Genomic DNA, 14501 nt, shown 5'->3' with positions numbered 1-14501 from the left:
CGCGGAGACCCCACTATGGGACAATCCCGGTTTTCCCCACCTCCATAGATTGCCTGATGCCCAGTTCTGGTCCCGTTATAGTATGTCCTCCCTGTCAGATTTATATGAGCAAGGTGTCTTTGTTACATTTGATTCCCTAGTTTCCTCACGGGAAATCCCTCGCCATCAATTCTTTCGCTTTCTCCAAATACGGCATGCCCTCTCCTCCATATTCCCCGCTCAGCCATGTGCTATTTCTGAATACCCGCTTATTGGAGTTCTCCGTTTCCAGGGTTCGAGGGGTCTGATTTCCGCTCCTTATGAGCATTTAATTTATGCAAAGGTCTCCCTGACTGAGGCCCCTGCACCGACACGTTGGCGCACCAATATCCCGGAGCTGACGGACGAGACGTTTCAGGATGCTCTGGAATCTTCCTTGTACGTTTCACCCTCGGCCAATAAAAAATTGATTCAAATATTTATTTTACATCAGTGTTACCTGACTCCGGCTACGTGGCCCGAATTGCCTCAGGTGTCCGTGTCCTCAAGCGGACTTCTGGCACATGGTGTGGAGTTGCCCAGTTGTGCAGGCCTTCTGGCTGATGTTTTGGGCCGTCCTGTTCCGCTCTCTCCCGAGGTCTGTCTGTTTGGTGTGCTTGAGGAGGAGTTGTGGCAACTTCACATCCGGATCTTACTTTGGGAAGGTCTGTTTTATGCTAGGAAGGCCATTGCCCTCCGGTGGATGGCCCCGCGGAGACTGGTCAATTCAATCCTTCCGTTTAATTAAAATATATATAAGGGTAGGGGCTGTCCCCAGAAAGTCCTTAAGGTCTGGGGTACTTGGTGTGCTTCTCCTGCTACCCAGTAGTCTCCCCCCTCCATGCACTCTGAGTAGGAGTTGTCGAGTTGCTTCGCTCACTGCTGCATTTCCCTGTGTGTGTTCTGGTGGTAGACCGCGGTGGGTTGGCGTCGTGGCAGATCTTTGTTTGAAATTTTCTTTGTATTTTATTTTATTTGCCTGTTTTTCCTGACTGCATCGTTTGTTATGTTACTTCTCCTTCAATAAAACAAGTTTACAAAAAAAATTAAAAATCTCCAAATATAACGGAAGAAACTGGAAATCTACTAATAAGACAAATAGATGAGACCGCGAAGTATAATAACGTAATTATTAGGGGAGGATCTCACTGACCCAGATATCACCGGGTGGGCAGAAACCTGCACGGACAGCAAAGGGGAGAGAATAAGAGACACTGACAGATCCCAACTAGTGCAGGACCCCACAAGAGGCGCGGCCAGACCTAATTGTAATAAGTCACCTGAAACATTGTCACAAGTGGAGGTCAGAGGTCATCTGGGGAATGGTGACCATAACATAATAAGGTTTCTTGTACATAATAATACGATGTTCAGTAGAGGGGGCAGAAAAACACTAAAGGAAGGCCAATGGTCACCGGCGGAGAGAGGAGCTAAGCAGCAGAAACTGGGACAATGTCCTCAACGTGACCACAACACAAACACAATGGGACAAAGACATCCTAAAGAGGAGCAGTAAAACCCTAGTATACCCTATGAGAATAAGCGGCCAGAAATCATAGAAACCAATGTGGCAACTAACACGGTAAGGAGAGCAATGAGGGGTAAGAAGGAAGCGATTATCGGACTAAAACAAGAAAGTAGCGACGCAGCATTAAATACTGTAAGGCGGAAAATAAAGTGCGCAAAAGAAAAATAAAGGAGGCGAAGAGTGAGGTGGAGAGAAAATTGCCAAGGAAAGTAAAAGTAATCCAAAATTATTCTTCACCTACATAAATAATAAGAGAATAAAAACTGACAATGTAATCTGGGAGTAATGGTGGAGGAGGATGAGGAGGAAGCACAAGTATGACATGTCTTCTTCTCTACAGTGTTTACACAAGAAGATCCAATGGCCGGCCCCATGATTAGGGGGAATGTTATCTCTCAACTAAATGTCAGCCGTAAGAAAACCACAGCACACATGAAGGGATAGCCAGGAGAATACTAATGCAAATCTACCAGTGCATTCCCTTACAGCACATGAGACGGCCTTATCATAGTAATGTATGCTTACCAACACAACTGAAGAAAACTGTGGCCCCACAGAGGGTCAGGTGAGTATATACCCAAAATCTACTGATATCCGGAGATGACTCTCAGCCTGCACTGTGAACAAGCAGACACCGGGGATCCCTACACCCCACGATCGACCCATACGTCCTTTGCGATCTACCAGTAGATCGCGATCGACGTATTGGGCACCCCTGATCTAGGTCCTACACAGATATCTATTATCCCCATTGTAGATTATCTACAATGCCATACATAGACATATAGGGAGTCGCCTCACCATTGTGCAGGTTTACACCTCATACTGCTCTTCTTACCCCTCTGTATTTGGATGTTATACGGCTCCTGTTGGTTGCATGTATGGATGGCTTATGGTGAGATCACATACTTGTTATCATGTTACATACACATGTATGAGCCGTGTAATTGTCAGACTTGGTGGTGATTCAGTGCAGCGGCCAGTTATTTTACGGCTGCTGTTCATTTTTGTACATTGTTCTTGGTGTTTTTAATGCTGAATAATAAAACTTTAGTATTTTGGATATAAACAACTATCTTGTTAATTATTCCGTTTATCTTGGGTATATACTTACCTGACTAAATGTCACCCGTGTAACCCAGGAGGAAGTGCGGCGCCGCCTGCAAAACACTACAATAGAGAAATCACCTGGTCCAGATGGAATCCACCCCGAGTGCTGAGGGAATGAAGCTTGGTCATAGATAGACCCTCACCCTACTAATATTCTACATGTCACAGTTTGGATGTTTGTTCCTCAATCACACAGAAACCACTGAGCGGATTTGGATGACATTTGGCACATACAGTGGCGGCCAAAAAAAACTGCACCACCTGTGGATTTTGTCAAATGTATGTGATGTGTATAAATCGAGTCCCTGCAGATGATGTGTATACCTCCTACTACGAAATCAACGGAAAAAGGTCACGTGACAGGTACAACATCGCCAAATACTCGTCACCCAGGAGAGAAGAGGATAGAAATGGAAAAAGACAAGAAATTGTCGGATCATTCCTTACAACCTAAGTAACTTTTATTGTTTTTTTCTGTCACAGACACCAATGGAACCAGAATACAATACAGTGAGATTGTATAGAGACATCGATTGGTGCCTAATATTTTGTGGCTCCTCCTTTAGCGGCAATAACTGTTTGCATGTGTCTGGCCTGGAATAAATCCGGTTGTGAATGTATTGCTGGTCACGGTCATGCTGCCACACTCTATTATTGACTTCTTGGGGTTCAGTTTTACTCTTTGGCTTCTTCGCAGTAATTATACAACCCATGATATGCCGGCAATGTCCAATAGGATTGATATCAGGACTGTCGCCAGGCCATTCCAACACTTGGATTTTGCTCGTTTTCAGGAATTCCTGGACCTGAAGCGAGTGGAGAAAGAGAAAACGTTAATAAAGTGTGGTAACAACATTAAGAAATAAACCTATGAATAAATCTGCTGAGAACTACTCACTGGCTGTGCTGTGTAGCAAGGTGCGGAGTCATGTTGGAATATGCAGATCTGGCTGTCTGAGTAGTGACCGGTGATCGTCGGTTTCAGAGATGTCTCTAAGATGTCATGGTAGCGTTTTGTGTTCACTGTTCCTGTGACCTGCTCCTTTGCTTCTTCTGCCTCCCCAGATTATTTGGCCTGCTGGACTCTTTACAGTCGGTACTATACATTCTGGTTGGTAGGCCTCCGATTTTCGTCTTCACACACCATTTCCCATCTGATCCATGGAGACTGAATATTGATTCATCAGATAAGATGACGTTGTCCAACTGTTCTTTTGTCCAAGAAACATGTCTCTCAGTCCAAGCAAGTCGCTTTTTCCTCATTTCTTTGGTCAGCAGTGGCTTCTTTTTGGGTCGATAGGCACAGACCACATTGTGTTAGACGTCTTCAGATAGTTCGTGCACTTATTTCAACAGCAGACGCATCGCGAAACTCAACTTTTAGGTCCGAAGCACTAGCATGATGATTACGAAGACACAATCCCTTCAGATATCGGTCTTGAGATGGGGCCGTAACTCTTTTTTAATCAGATCCTGCTTTTTGCTTCAAATCACCCGTTTCCCGCCTTCATTTCAGTAACCGAACCCCGGTGCAGTGGTGACAGCTTAGTTTAGCAGCAACGCCAGGTACGACAACCCTTCCTGGGATAGCGCAAAAGCTACACTTTTTTTTTCTCGGTGTCAACTGGACGTAATGCGCCATCCTTACACTTCAAGTAATCGAGACGCTTCTGAGTAACCCTTACCCTCCACCATGCTAGATATAGGAAAGGATGATGCAACACTCAAATGTATCACTGAAAATAATAATACCATTTTTGCTACAATCATTACATTTTATGAAATGGTGTGGTTTTTTGACCGCCACTGTAGATACTCTGTAACCTGGAGTAACACATCGGCTATTTTGTATCCCAGTAAATGACATGGCTTCACTACTGTTCTGGATTTATGGTCACATACTATATTACATGTCCCATAGATACTCTGTAACCTGGAGTAACACATCGGCTATTTTGTATCCCAGTAAATGACATGGCTTCACTACTGTTCTGGATTTATGGTCACATACTATATTACATGTCCCATAGATACTCTGTAACCTGGAGTAACACATCGGCTACTTTGTATCCCAGTAAATGACATGGCTTCACTACTGTTCTGGATTTATGGTCACATACTATATTACATGTCCCATAGATACTCTGTAACCTGGAGTAACACATCGGCTACTTTGTATCCCAGTAAATGAAATGGCTTCACTACTGTTCTGGATTTATGGTCACATACTATATTACATGTCCCATAGATACTCTGTAACCTGGAGTAACACATCGGCTACTTTGTATCCCGGTACATGACATGGCTTCACTACTGTTCTGGATTTATGGTCACATACTATATTACACTGCTCCTGCAGCCGCTTATCTCAGGTCCCAGGGCTGTTATCTCTCTATGTAACACTCAGCTAACCCTCAGTCCATTGTGTACAAGCATCTGCATATTATCTGATCTGCTCCGGGCAGTGCTGACACACTGGAGGGGGAAACACCTTTACTCTACATTGGCAGTTTGCTAATATAAAACATGGCAAGAAAAAGAAAATCTAATTTGTCACAAACGAGAGCTATGAAGGAGCCAGAAGTCACAGAGTTCTCCTCAAGTGGAACTAACGGGGATCATCGGCGCCAGCAACACGCTCATTATATGGCGTCAAAGCAAGCTGCTGAGATGCCAGAACAATCACAGGAACGGTGTGAGGAATGAGTTCAGCAGCAGGATAGCTTCACAGCTGCCAAAACATCGGAGCAGGCAAACCATCGACGGCAGCAATTTGCTAAATATAGGCGGATCATCGACGCCAACAACACGGAGACAAAGTCGCGGGCAGAGGCTAGTGTCTAATATTTAAAGGGGCTCTTTCACTGGGAAAGGTCACACGTAGCTCAGCACATCCTTGCACAGGCGTTAGACAGGCCACACCTACCTCGTGTATGTAAATCCCCTCCGTAGTCTTTGTGCATTAGTGCGTTCTTATTCATATGCTAATTAGGGTCCTCCGTGCACAGGAAGTTCCCAGCAGCCTCCTCTCCCTGTTGTGTATGAGAGCAGGGAGGAGGAGTCAGCAGCAGCCTGTGCTGTATATATAGGAGAAGCTAATTAGCATATGGATAAAAACGGACTTATTCAAACACTACAGGGGGGATTTACATCCAGAAGGTAGGCGTGGCCTGTCTAACGCCTATACAAGGATGTGCTGAGCTAGATGTGACCTTTCCCAATGACAGAGCCCCTTTATATATTAGATACAAGGGTCGATGTATGACGGAGCCTAATTCCCTCAGCACTCGGGGCTGGATTCCATCTGGATCGGCCCATCTCTCTATTGCAGTGTTCTGCAGGCGGCGCGGCACCTCCCCCTGGGTTACACGGGTGACATATCATGGAGAGATAACATTACCCCTAATCATGGGGCCGACCATTGGGTTTGAGCAGCAGGATTGGCGCAGAGCAAATGTGCTGCATGTTTTCAAAAAGGGGAGTAAAAGTAAATCCAGCTAGTGTCCACGGAAAATAGCATCGGACACCAACACTAGTGTGAACCCTGCCGAAGAGATGCCATACTTATAGCACCCAATCAGCATGGAGGAATCTGTCCTGTCAGACTAATCTCATCAGCATCTACGAGGAGGTCAGTACAAGACTGGACATGGGTAACACAGAGGGCGTGGTGTATCCGGACATGGGTGATGCAGTGGGCGGGGTGTTTCCAGACATGGGTGATGCAGTGGGCGTGGTGTATCTGGACATGGGTAATACAGTGGGCGTGGTGTATCTGGACATGGGTAACACAGAGGGCGTGGTGTATCCGGACATGGGTGATGCAGTGGGCGTGGTGTATCTGGACATGGGTAACACAGAGGGCGTGGTGTATCTGGACATGGGTAATGCAGTAGACGTGGTGTTTCCAGACATGGGTAATACAGTGGGCGTGGTGTATCTGGACATGGGTAATGCAGTAGACGTGGTGTATCCGGACATGGGTGATGCAGTGGGCGGGGTGTATCTGGACATGGGTAATGCAGTAGACGTGGTGTATCCAGACATGGGTAATACAGTGGGCATGGTGTATCTGGACATGGGTAACACAGAGGGCGTGGTGTATCCGGACATGGGTGATGCAGTGGGCGTGGTGTATCTGGACATGGGTAACACAGAGGGCGTGGTGTATCTGGACATGGGTAATGCAGTAGACGTGGTGTTTCCAGACATGGGTAATACAGTGGGCGTGGTGTATCTGGACATGGGTAATGCAGTAGACGTGGTGTATCCGGACATGGGTGATGCAGTGGGCGGGGTGTATCTGGACATGGGTAATGCAGTAGACGTGGTGTATCCGGACATGGGTGATGCAGTGGGCGGGGTGTATCTGGACATGGGTAATGCAGTAGACGTGGTGTATCCGGACATGGGTGATGCAGTGGGCGTGGTGTATCCGGACATGGGTGATGCAGTGGGCGGGGTGTATCCGGACATGGGTAATACAGTGGGCGTGGTGTATCTGGACATGGGTAATACAGTGGGCGTGGTGTATCTGGACATGGGTAATACAGTGGGCGTGGTGTATCCGGACATGGGTGATGCAGTGGGCGGGGTGTATCCAGACATGGGTAATACAGTGGGCGTGGTGTATCTGGACATGGGTAATACAGTGGGCGTGGTGTATCTGGACATGGGTAATACAGTGGGCGTGGTGTATCTGGACATGGGTAATACAGTGGGCGTGGTGTATCTGGACATGGGTAATACAGTGGGCGTGGTGTATCTGGACATGGGTAATGCAGTAGACGTGGTGTATCCGGACATGGGTGATGCAGTGGGCGGGGTGTATCTGGACTTTTCTAAGGCTTTTGATTCTGTACCACATAAAAGGTTGGTATGCAAAATGAGAATGTTGGAACTGGAACAGATCTGCATTTGGCATTGCAACTGGCTCACTGATAGGAAACAGAGGGGACTTGTAATGGTAAATATTCAGACTGGGTCACAGTCAGCAGTGTGGTGCCACAGGGGTTAGTATTGGGGTGACAGTCAGCAGTGCGGTGCCACAGGGGTCAGTATTAGGTCCTCTCTTGTTTAACAATGTACAAATACATGAAGGAACAAAAAGAACTTTCGAATGATATTTTTACTCCAAGACCGGTGACAGTGACAAGGAGACATCCTCTACACCTAGACCGGTGACAGTGACAAGGAGACGTCCTCTACACCTAGACCGGTGACAAGGAGACGTCCTCTACACCTAGACCGGTGACGTCCTCTACACCAAAACCGGTGACAATGGGATGCCCTCTACACCTAGACCGGTGACAGTGACAACGAGACGTCCTCTACACCTAGACCGGTGACAGTGACAAGGAGACGTCCTCTACACCTAGACCGGTGACAAGGGGACGTCCTCTACACCTAGACCGGTGACAAGGGGACGTCCTCTACACCTAGACCGGTGACAGTGACAAGGAGACGTCCTCTACACCTAGACCGGTGACAAGGGGACGTCCTCTACACCTAGACCGGTGACAAGGGGACGTCCTCTACACCTAGACCGGTGACGTCCTCTACACCTAAACTGGTGACAAGGGGACGTCCTCTACACCTAGACCAGTGACAATGACAAGGGGACGTCCTCTACACCTAGACCAGTGACAAGGGGACGTCCTCTACACCTAGACCGGTGACAAGGGGACGTCCTCTACACCTAGACCGGTGACGTCCTCTACACCTAAACCGGTGACAAGGGGACGTCCTCTACACCTAGACCAGTGACAATGACAAGGGGACGTCCTCTACACCTAGACCAGTGACAAGGGGACGTCCTCTACACCTAGACTGGTGACAGTGACAAGGGGACATCCTCTACACCTAGACCAGTGACAAGTAAACGTCCTCTACACCTAGACCGGTGACAAGGAGAAGTCCTCTACACCTAGACCGGTGACAAGGAGAAGTCCTCTACACCTAGACCGGTGACAAGGAGAAGTCCTCTACACCTAGACCGGTGACAAGGAGAAGTCCTCTACACCTAGACCGGTGACAAGGGGACGTCCTCTACACCTAGAACGGTGACGTCCTCCACACCTAAACCGGTGACAAGGGGACGCCCTCTACACCTAGACCGGTGACAGTGACAAGGGGACATCCTCTACACCTAGACTGGTGACAAGGGGACGTCCTCTACACCTAGACTGGTGACAAGGGGACGTCCTCTACACCTAGACCAGTGACAATGACAAGGGGACGTCCTCTACACCTAGACTGCTGACAGTGACAAGGGGACGTCCTCTACACCTAGACTGCTGACAGTGACAAGGGGACGTCCTCTACACCTAGACCAGTGACAATGACAAGGGGATGTCCTCTACACCTAGACCAGTGACAATGACAAGGGGACGTCCTCTACACCTAGACCGGTGACAGTGACAAGGGGACGTCCTCTACACCTAGACCAGTGACAATGACAAGGGGACGTCCTCTACACCTAGACCAGTGACAATGACAAGGGGACGGCCTCTACACCTAGACCGGTGACAGTGACAAGGGGACGTCCTCTACACCTAGACCAGTGACAATGACAAGGGGACGTCCTCTACACCTAGACCAGTGACAATGACAAGGGGACGTCCTCTACACCTAGACCGGTGACAGTGACAAGGGGACGTCCTCGACACCTAGATCGGTGACAATGGGACGTCCTCTACACCTAGACCAGTGACAAGGGGACGTCCTCTACACCTAGGCCAGTGACAAGGGGACATCCTCTACACCTAGACTGGTGACAAGGGGACGTCCTCTACACCTAGACTGGTGACAAGGGGACGTCCTCTACACCTAGACTGGTGACAAGGGGACGTCCTCTACACCTAGACCGGTGACAGTGACAAGGGGACGTCCTCTACACCTAGACCAGTGACAATGACAAGGGGACGTCCTCTACACCTAGACCGGTGACAGTGACAAGGGGACGTCCTCTACACCTAGACCAGTGACAATGACAAGGGGACGTCCTCTACACCTAGACCAGTGACAATGACAAGGGGACGTCCTCTACACCTAGACCAGTGACAGTGGGACGTCCTCTACACCTAGACCAGTGACAATGACAAGGGGACGTGCTCTACACCTAGACCAGTGACAATGACAAGGGGACGTCCTCTACACCTAGACCGGTGACAGTGACAAGGGGACGTCCTCGACACCTAGATCGGTGACAATGGGACGTCCTCTACACCTAGACTGGTGACAAGGGGACGTCCTCTACACCTAGACTGGTGACAAGGGGACGTCCTCTACACCTAGACTGGTGACAAGGGGACGTCCTCTACACCTAGACTGGTGACAGTGACAAGGGGACGTCCTCTACACCTAGACCGGTGACAGTGACAAGGGGATTTCCTCTACACCTAGACCGGTGACAGTGACAAGGGGACGTCCTCTACACCTAGACCAGTGACAATGACAAGGGGACGTCCTCTACACCTAAATCAGTGACAATGACAAGGGGACGTCCTCTACACCTAGACCGGTGACAGTGACAAGGGGACGTCCTCTACACCTAGACCGGTGAAAGTGACAAGGGGACGTCCTCTACACCTAGACCGGTGAAAGTGACAAGGGGACGTCCTCTACACCTAGACCAGTGATAGTGACAAGGGGACGTCCTCTACACCTAGACCAGTGACAGCGACGGGACGTCCTCTACACCTAGACCAGGGTGATATAGGGAGCAGTATACAGGCATTAACAGTGAGGGGTGATACAGGGGCAGCATACAGGTATATACAATGAGGGGTGATACAGGGAGCAGTATACAGGTATATACAGTGAGGGGTGAAATAGGGGCAGTATACAGGTATATACAGTGAGGGGTGATATAGGGGCAGTATACAGGAATATACAGGTATATACAGTGAGGGGTGAAATAGGGGCAGTATACAGGTATATACAGTGAGGGGAGATATAGGAGCAGTATACAGGTATATACAGTGAGGGGTAATATATAGCAGTATACAGGTATATACAGTGAGGGGTGATACAGGGAGCAGTATACAGGTATATACAGTGAGGGGTGATACAGGAGCAGTATACAAGTATATACAGTGAGGGGTGATACAGGGGCAGTATACAGGTATATACAGTGAGGGGTGATACAGGGGGCAGTATACAGGTATATACAGTGAGGGGTGATACAGGGGCAGTATACAGGTATATACAGTGAGGGGTGATACAGGGGCAGTATACAGGTATATACAGTGAGGGGTGATATATGGAGCAGTATACAGGTATATACAGTGAGGGGTGATACAGGGGGCAGTGTACAGGTATATACAGTGAGGGGTGATATAGGAGCAGTATACAGGTATATACAGTGAGGGGTGATATATGGAGCAGTATACAGGTATATACAATGAGGGGTGATACAGGGGCAGTATACAGGTATATACAGTGAGGGGTAATATATAGCAGTATACAGGTATATACAGTGAGGGGTGATACAGGGGGCAGTATACAGGAATATACAGTGAGGGGTGATACAGGGGGCAGTATACAGGTATATACAGTGAGGGGTGATACAGGGGCAGTATACAGGTATATACAGTGAGGGGTGATACAGGGGCAGTATACAGGTATATACAGTGAGGGGTGATATATGGAGCAGTATACAGGTATATACAGTGAGGGGTGATACAGGGGCAGTATACAGGTATATACAGTGAGGGGTAATACAGGGAGCAGTATACAGGTATATACAGTGAGGGGTGATATAGGAGCAGTATACAGGTATATACAGTGAGGGGTGATATAGGGGCAGTATACAGGTATATACAGTGAGGGGTAATATATAGCAGTATACAGGTATATACAGTGAGGGGTGATACAGGGGGCAGTATACAGGAATATACAGTGAGGGGTGATACAGGGGGCAGTATACAGGTATATACAGTGAGGGGTGATACAGGGGCAGTATACAGGTATATACAGTGAGGGGTGATACAGGGGCAGTATACAGGTATATACAGTGAGGGGTGATATATGGAGCAGTATACAGGTATATACAGTGAGGGGTGATACAGGGGCAGTATACAGGTATATACAGTGAGGGGTAATACAGGGAGCAGTATACAGGTATATACAGTGAGGGGTGATATAGGAGCAGTATACAGGTATATACAGTGAGGGGTGATATAGGGGCAGTATACAGGTATATACAGTGAGGGGTGATACAGGGGGCAGTATACAGGTATATACAGTGAGGGGTGATACAGGGGGCAGTATACAGGTATATACAGTGAGGGGTGATACAGGGGCAGTATACAGGTATATACAGTGAGGGGTGATACAGGGGCAGTATACAGGTATATACAGTAAGGGGTGATACAGGGGCAATATACAGGTATATACAGTGAGGGGTGATACAGGGGCAGTATACAGGTATATACAGTGAGGGGTGATACAGGGGCAGTATACAGGTATATACAGTGAGGGGTGATACAGGGGCAGTATACAGGTATATACAGTGAGGGGTGATACAGGGGCAGTATACAGGTATATACAGTGATGGTTGATACAGGGGCAGTATACAGGTATATACAGTGAGGGGTGATACAGGGGCAGTATACAGGTATATACAGTGAGGGGTGATACAGGGGCAGTATACAGGTATATACAGTGAGGGGTGATACAGGGGCAGTATACAGGTATATACAGTGAGGGGTGATACAGGGGCAGTATACAGGTATATACAGTGAGGGGTGATACAGGGGCAGTATACAGGTATATACAGTGAGGGGTGATACAGGGGGCAGTATACAGGTATATACAGTGATGGGTGATACAGGGGCAGTATACAGGTATATACAGTGAGGGGTGATACAGGGGCAGTATACAGGTATATACAGTGAGGGGTGATACAGGGGCAGTATACAGGTATATACAGTGAGGGGTGATACAGGGGCAGTATACAGGTATATACAGTGAGGGGTGATACAGGGGCAGTATACAGGTATATACAGTGAGGGGTGATACAGGGGCAGTATACAGGTATATACAGTGATGGTTGATACAGGGGCAGTATACAGGTATATACAGTGAGGGGTGATACAGGGGCAGTATACAGGTATATACAGTGAGGGGTGATACAGGGGCAGTATACAGGTATATACAGTGAGGGGTGATACAGGGGCAGTATACAGGTATATACAGTGAGGTGTGATACAGGGGCAGTATACAGGTATATACAGTGAGGGGTGATACAGGGGCAGTATACAGGTATATACAGTGAGGGGTGATACAGGGGCAGTATACAGGTATATACAGTGAGGGGTGATACAGGGGCAGTATACAGGTATATACAGTGAGGGGTGATACAGGGGCAGTATACAGGTATATACAGTGAGGGGTGATACAGGGGCAGTATACAGGTATATACAGTGAGGGGTGATACAGGGGCAGTATACAGGTATATACAGTGAGGGGTGATACAGGGGCAGTATACAGGTATATACAGTGATGGTTGATACAGGGGCAGTATACAGGTATATACAGTGAGGGGTGATACAGGGGCAGTATACAGGTATATACAGTGAGGGGTGATACAGGGGCAGTATACAGGTATATACAGTGAGGGGTGATACAGGGGCAGTATACAGGTATATACAGTGATGGTTGATACAGGGGCAGTATACAGGTATATACAGTGAGGGGTGATACAGGGGCAGTATACAGGTATATACAGTGATGGGTGATACAGGGGCAGTATACAGGTATATACAGTGAGGGGTGATACAGGGGCAGTATACAAGTATATACAGTGAGGGGTGATACAGGAGCAGTATACAGGTATATACAGTGAGGGGTGATACAGGGGCAGTATACAGGTATATACAGTGAGGGGTGATACAGGGGCAGTATACAGGTATATACAGTGAGGGGTGATACAGGGGCAGTATACAGGTATATACAGTGAGGGGTGATACAGGGGCAGTATACAGGTATATACAGTGAGGGGTGATACAGGGGCAGTATACAGGTATATACAGTGAGGGGTGATACAGGGGCAGTATACAGGTATATACAGTGATGGTTGATACAGGGGCAGTATACAGGTATATACAGTGAGGGGTGATACAGGGGCAGTATACAGGTATATACAGTGATGGGTGATACAGGGGCAGTATACAGGTATATACAGTGAGGGGTGATACAGGGGCAGTATACAGGTATATACAGTGATGGGTGATACAGGGGCAGTATACAGGTATATACAGTGAGGGGTGATACAGGAGCAGTATACAGGTATATACAGTGAGGGGTGATACAGGGGCAGTATACAAGTATATACAGTGATGGTTGATACAGGGGCAGTATACAGGTATATACAGTGAGGGGGGATATTTGGGGGACATGTAGGGGTGTCAGTATTGGTCTCCTCTCACAGTTACATGGGGGCCGCTGTGTGTGAGGGGAGAGGCCCATGGGCGGGCCGGGGCAGGTGTATGGAGGGAGCCGTCTGTCGGGGCCTGTGCTCGGGCTCCAGCTGTCACCTCTCCGCTCTCACCCTGCTCCTTCAGGCCGGCCAGAATCCTCAGCTCCCGGTCCTCCTCCTCCTCCTCCTCCGGGCGGATCATCGTGACAGCGGGAAGAAGCGACTACAGCGGGCCCGGAAGTGGCAGAGCGAGGGGCGGGGCCTGATGTCACCTATACACCTATAGGGGCGCAGCCGGTGATGTCACCTGCCCGGCATAGTCACCATGGATACCCCACACTATACCATCACCTATACACTATACTGAGCCTGAGATATATCCTGTATTATACCCCAGAGCTGCGCTCACCAGTATACATCACC

General features: G+C 48.3%; 1 protein-coding gene across 1 annotated transcript in view; it reads right to left on the bottom strand.

The window, feature by feature from the left end:
* SHTN1 (shootin 1) overlaps window positions 1-14307 on the bottom strand; it is a 57877-nt gene extending 43570 nt beyond the window's left edge. The window contains 1 exon segment of the mRNA XM_075258517.1: window positions 14211-14307. Within this exon segment, the coding sequence (XP_075114618.1) occupies window positions 14211-14280 (70 nt within the window). The 5' untranslated portion in view covers window positions 14281-14307.
* Window positions 14308-14501: the final 194 nt, after the last annotated feature.

The sequence above is a fragment of the Leptodactylus fuscus genome, chromosome 10 (genome assembly GCF_031893055.1).
Source record: "Leptodactylus fuscus isolate aLepFus1 chromosome 10, aLepFus1.hap2, whole genome shotgun sequence".
NCBI lineage: Eukaryota > Metazoa > Chordata > Amphibia > Anura > Leptodactylidae > Leptodactylus > Leptodactylus fuscus.
Note: the sequence above shows the minus strand (reverse complement) of the source record. Positions and strands in the feature narration are given on the sequence as shown.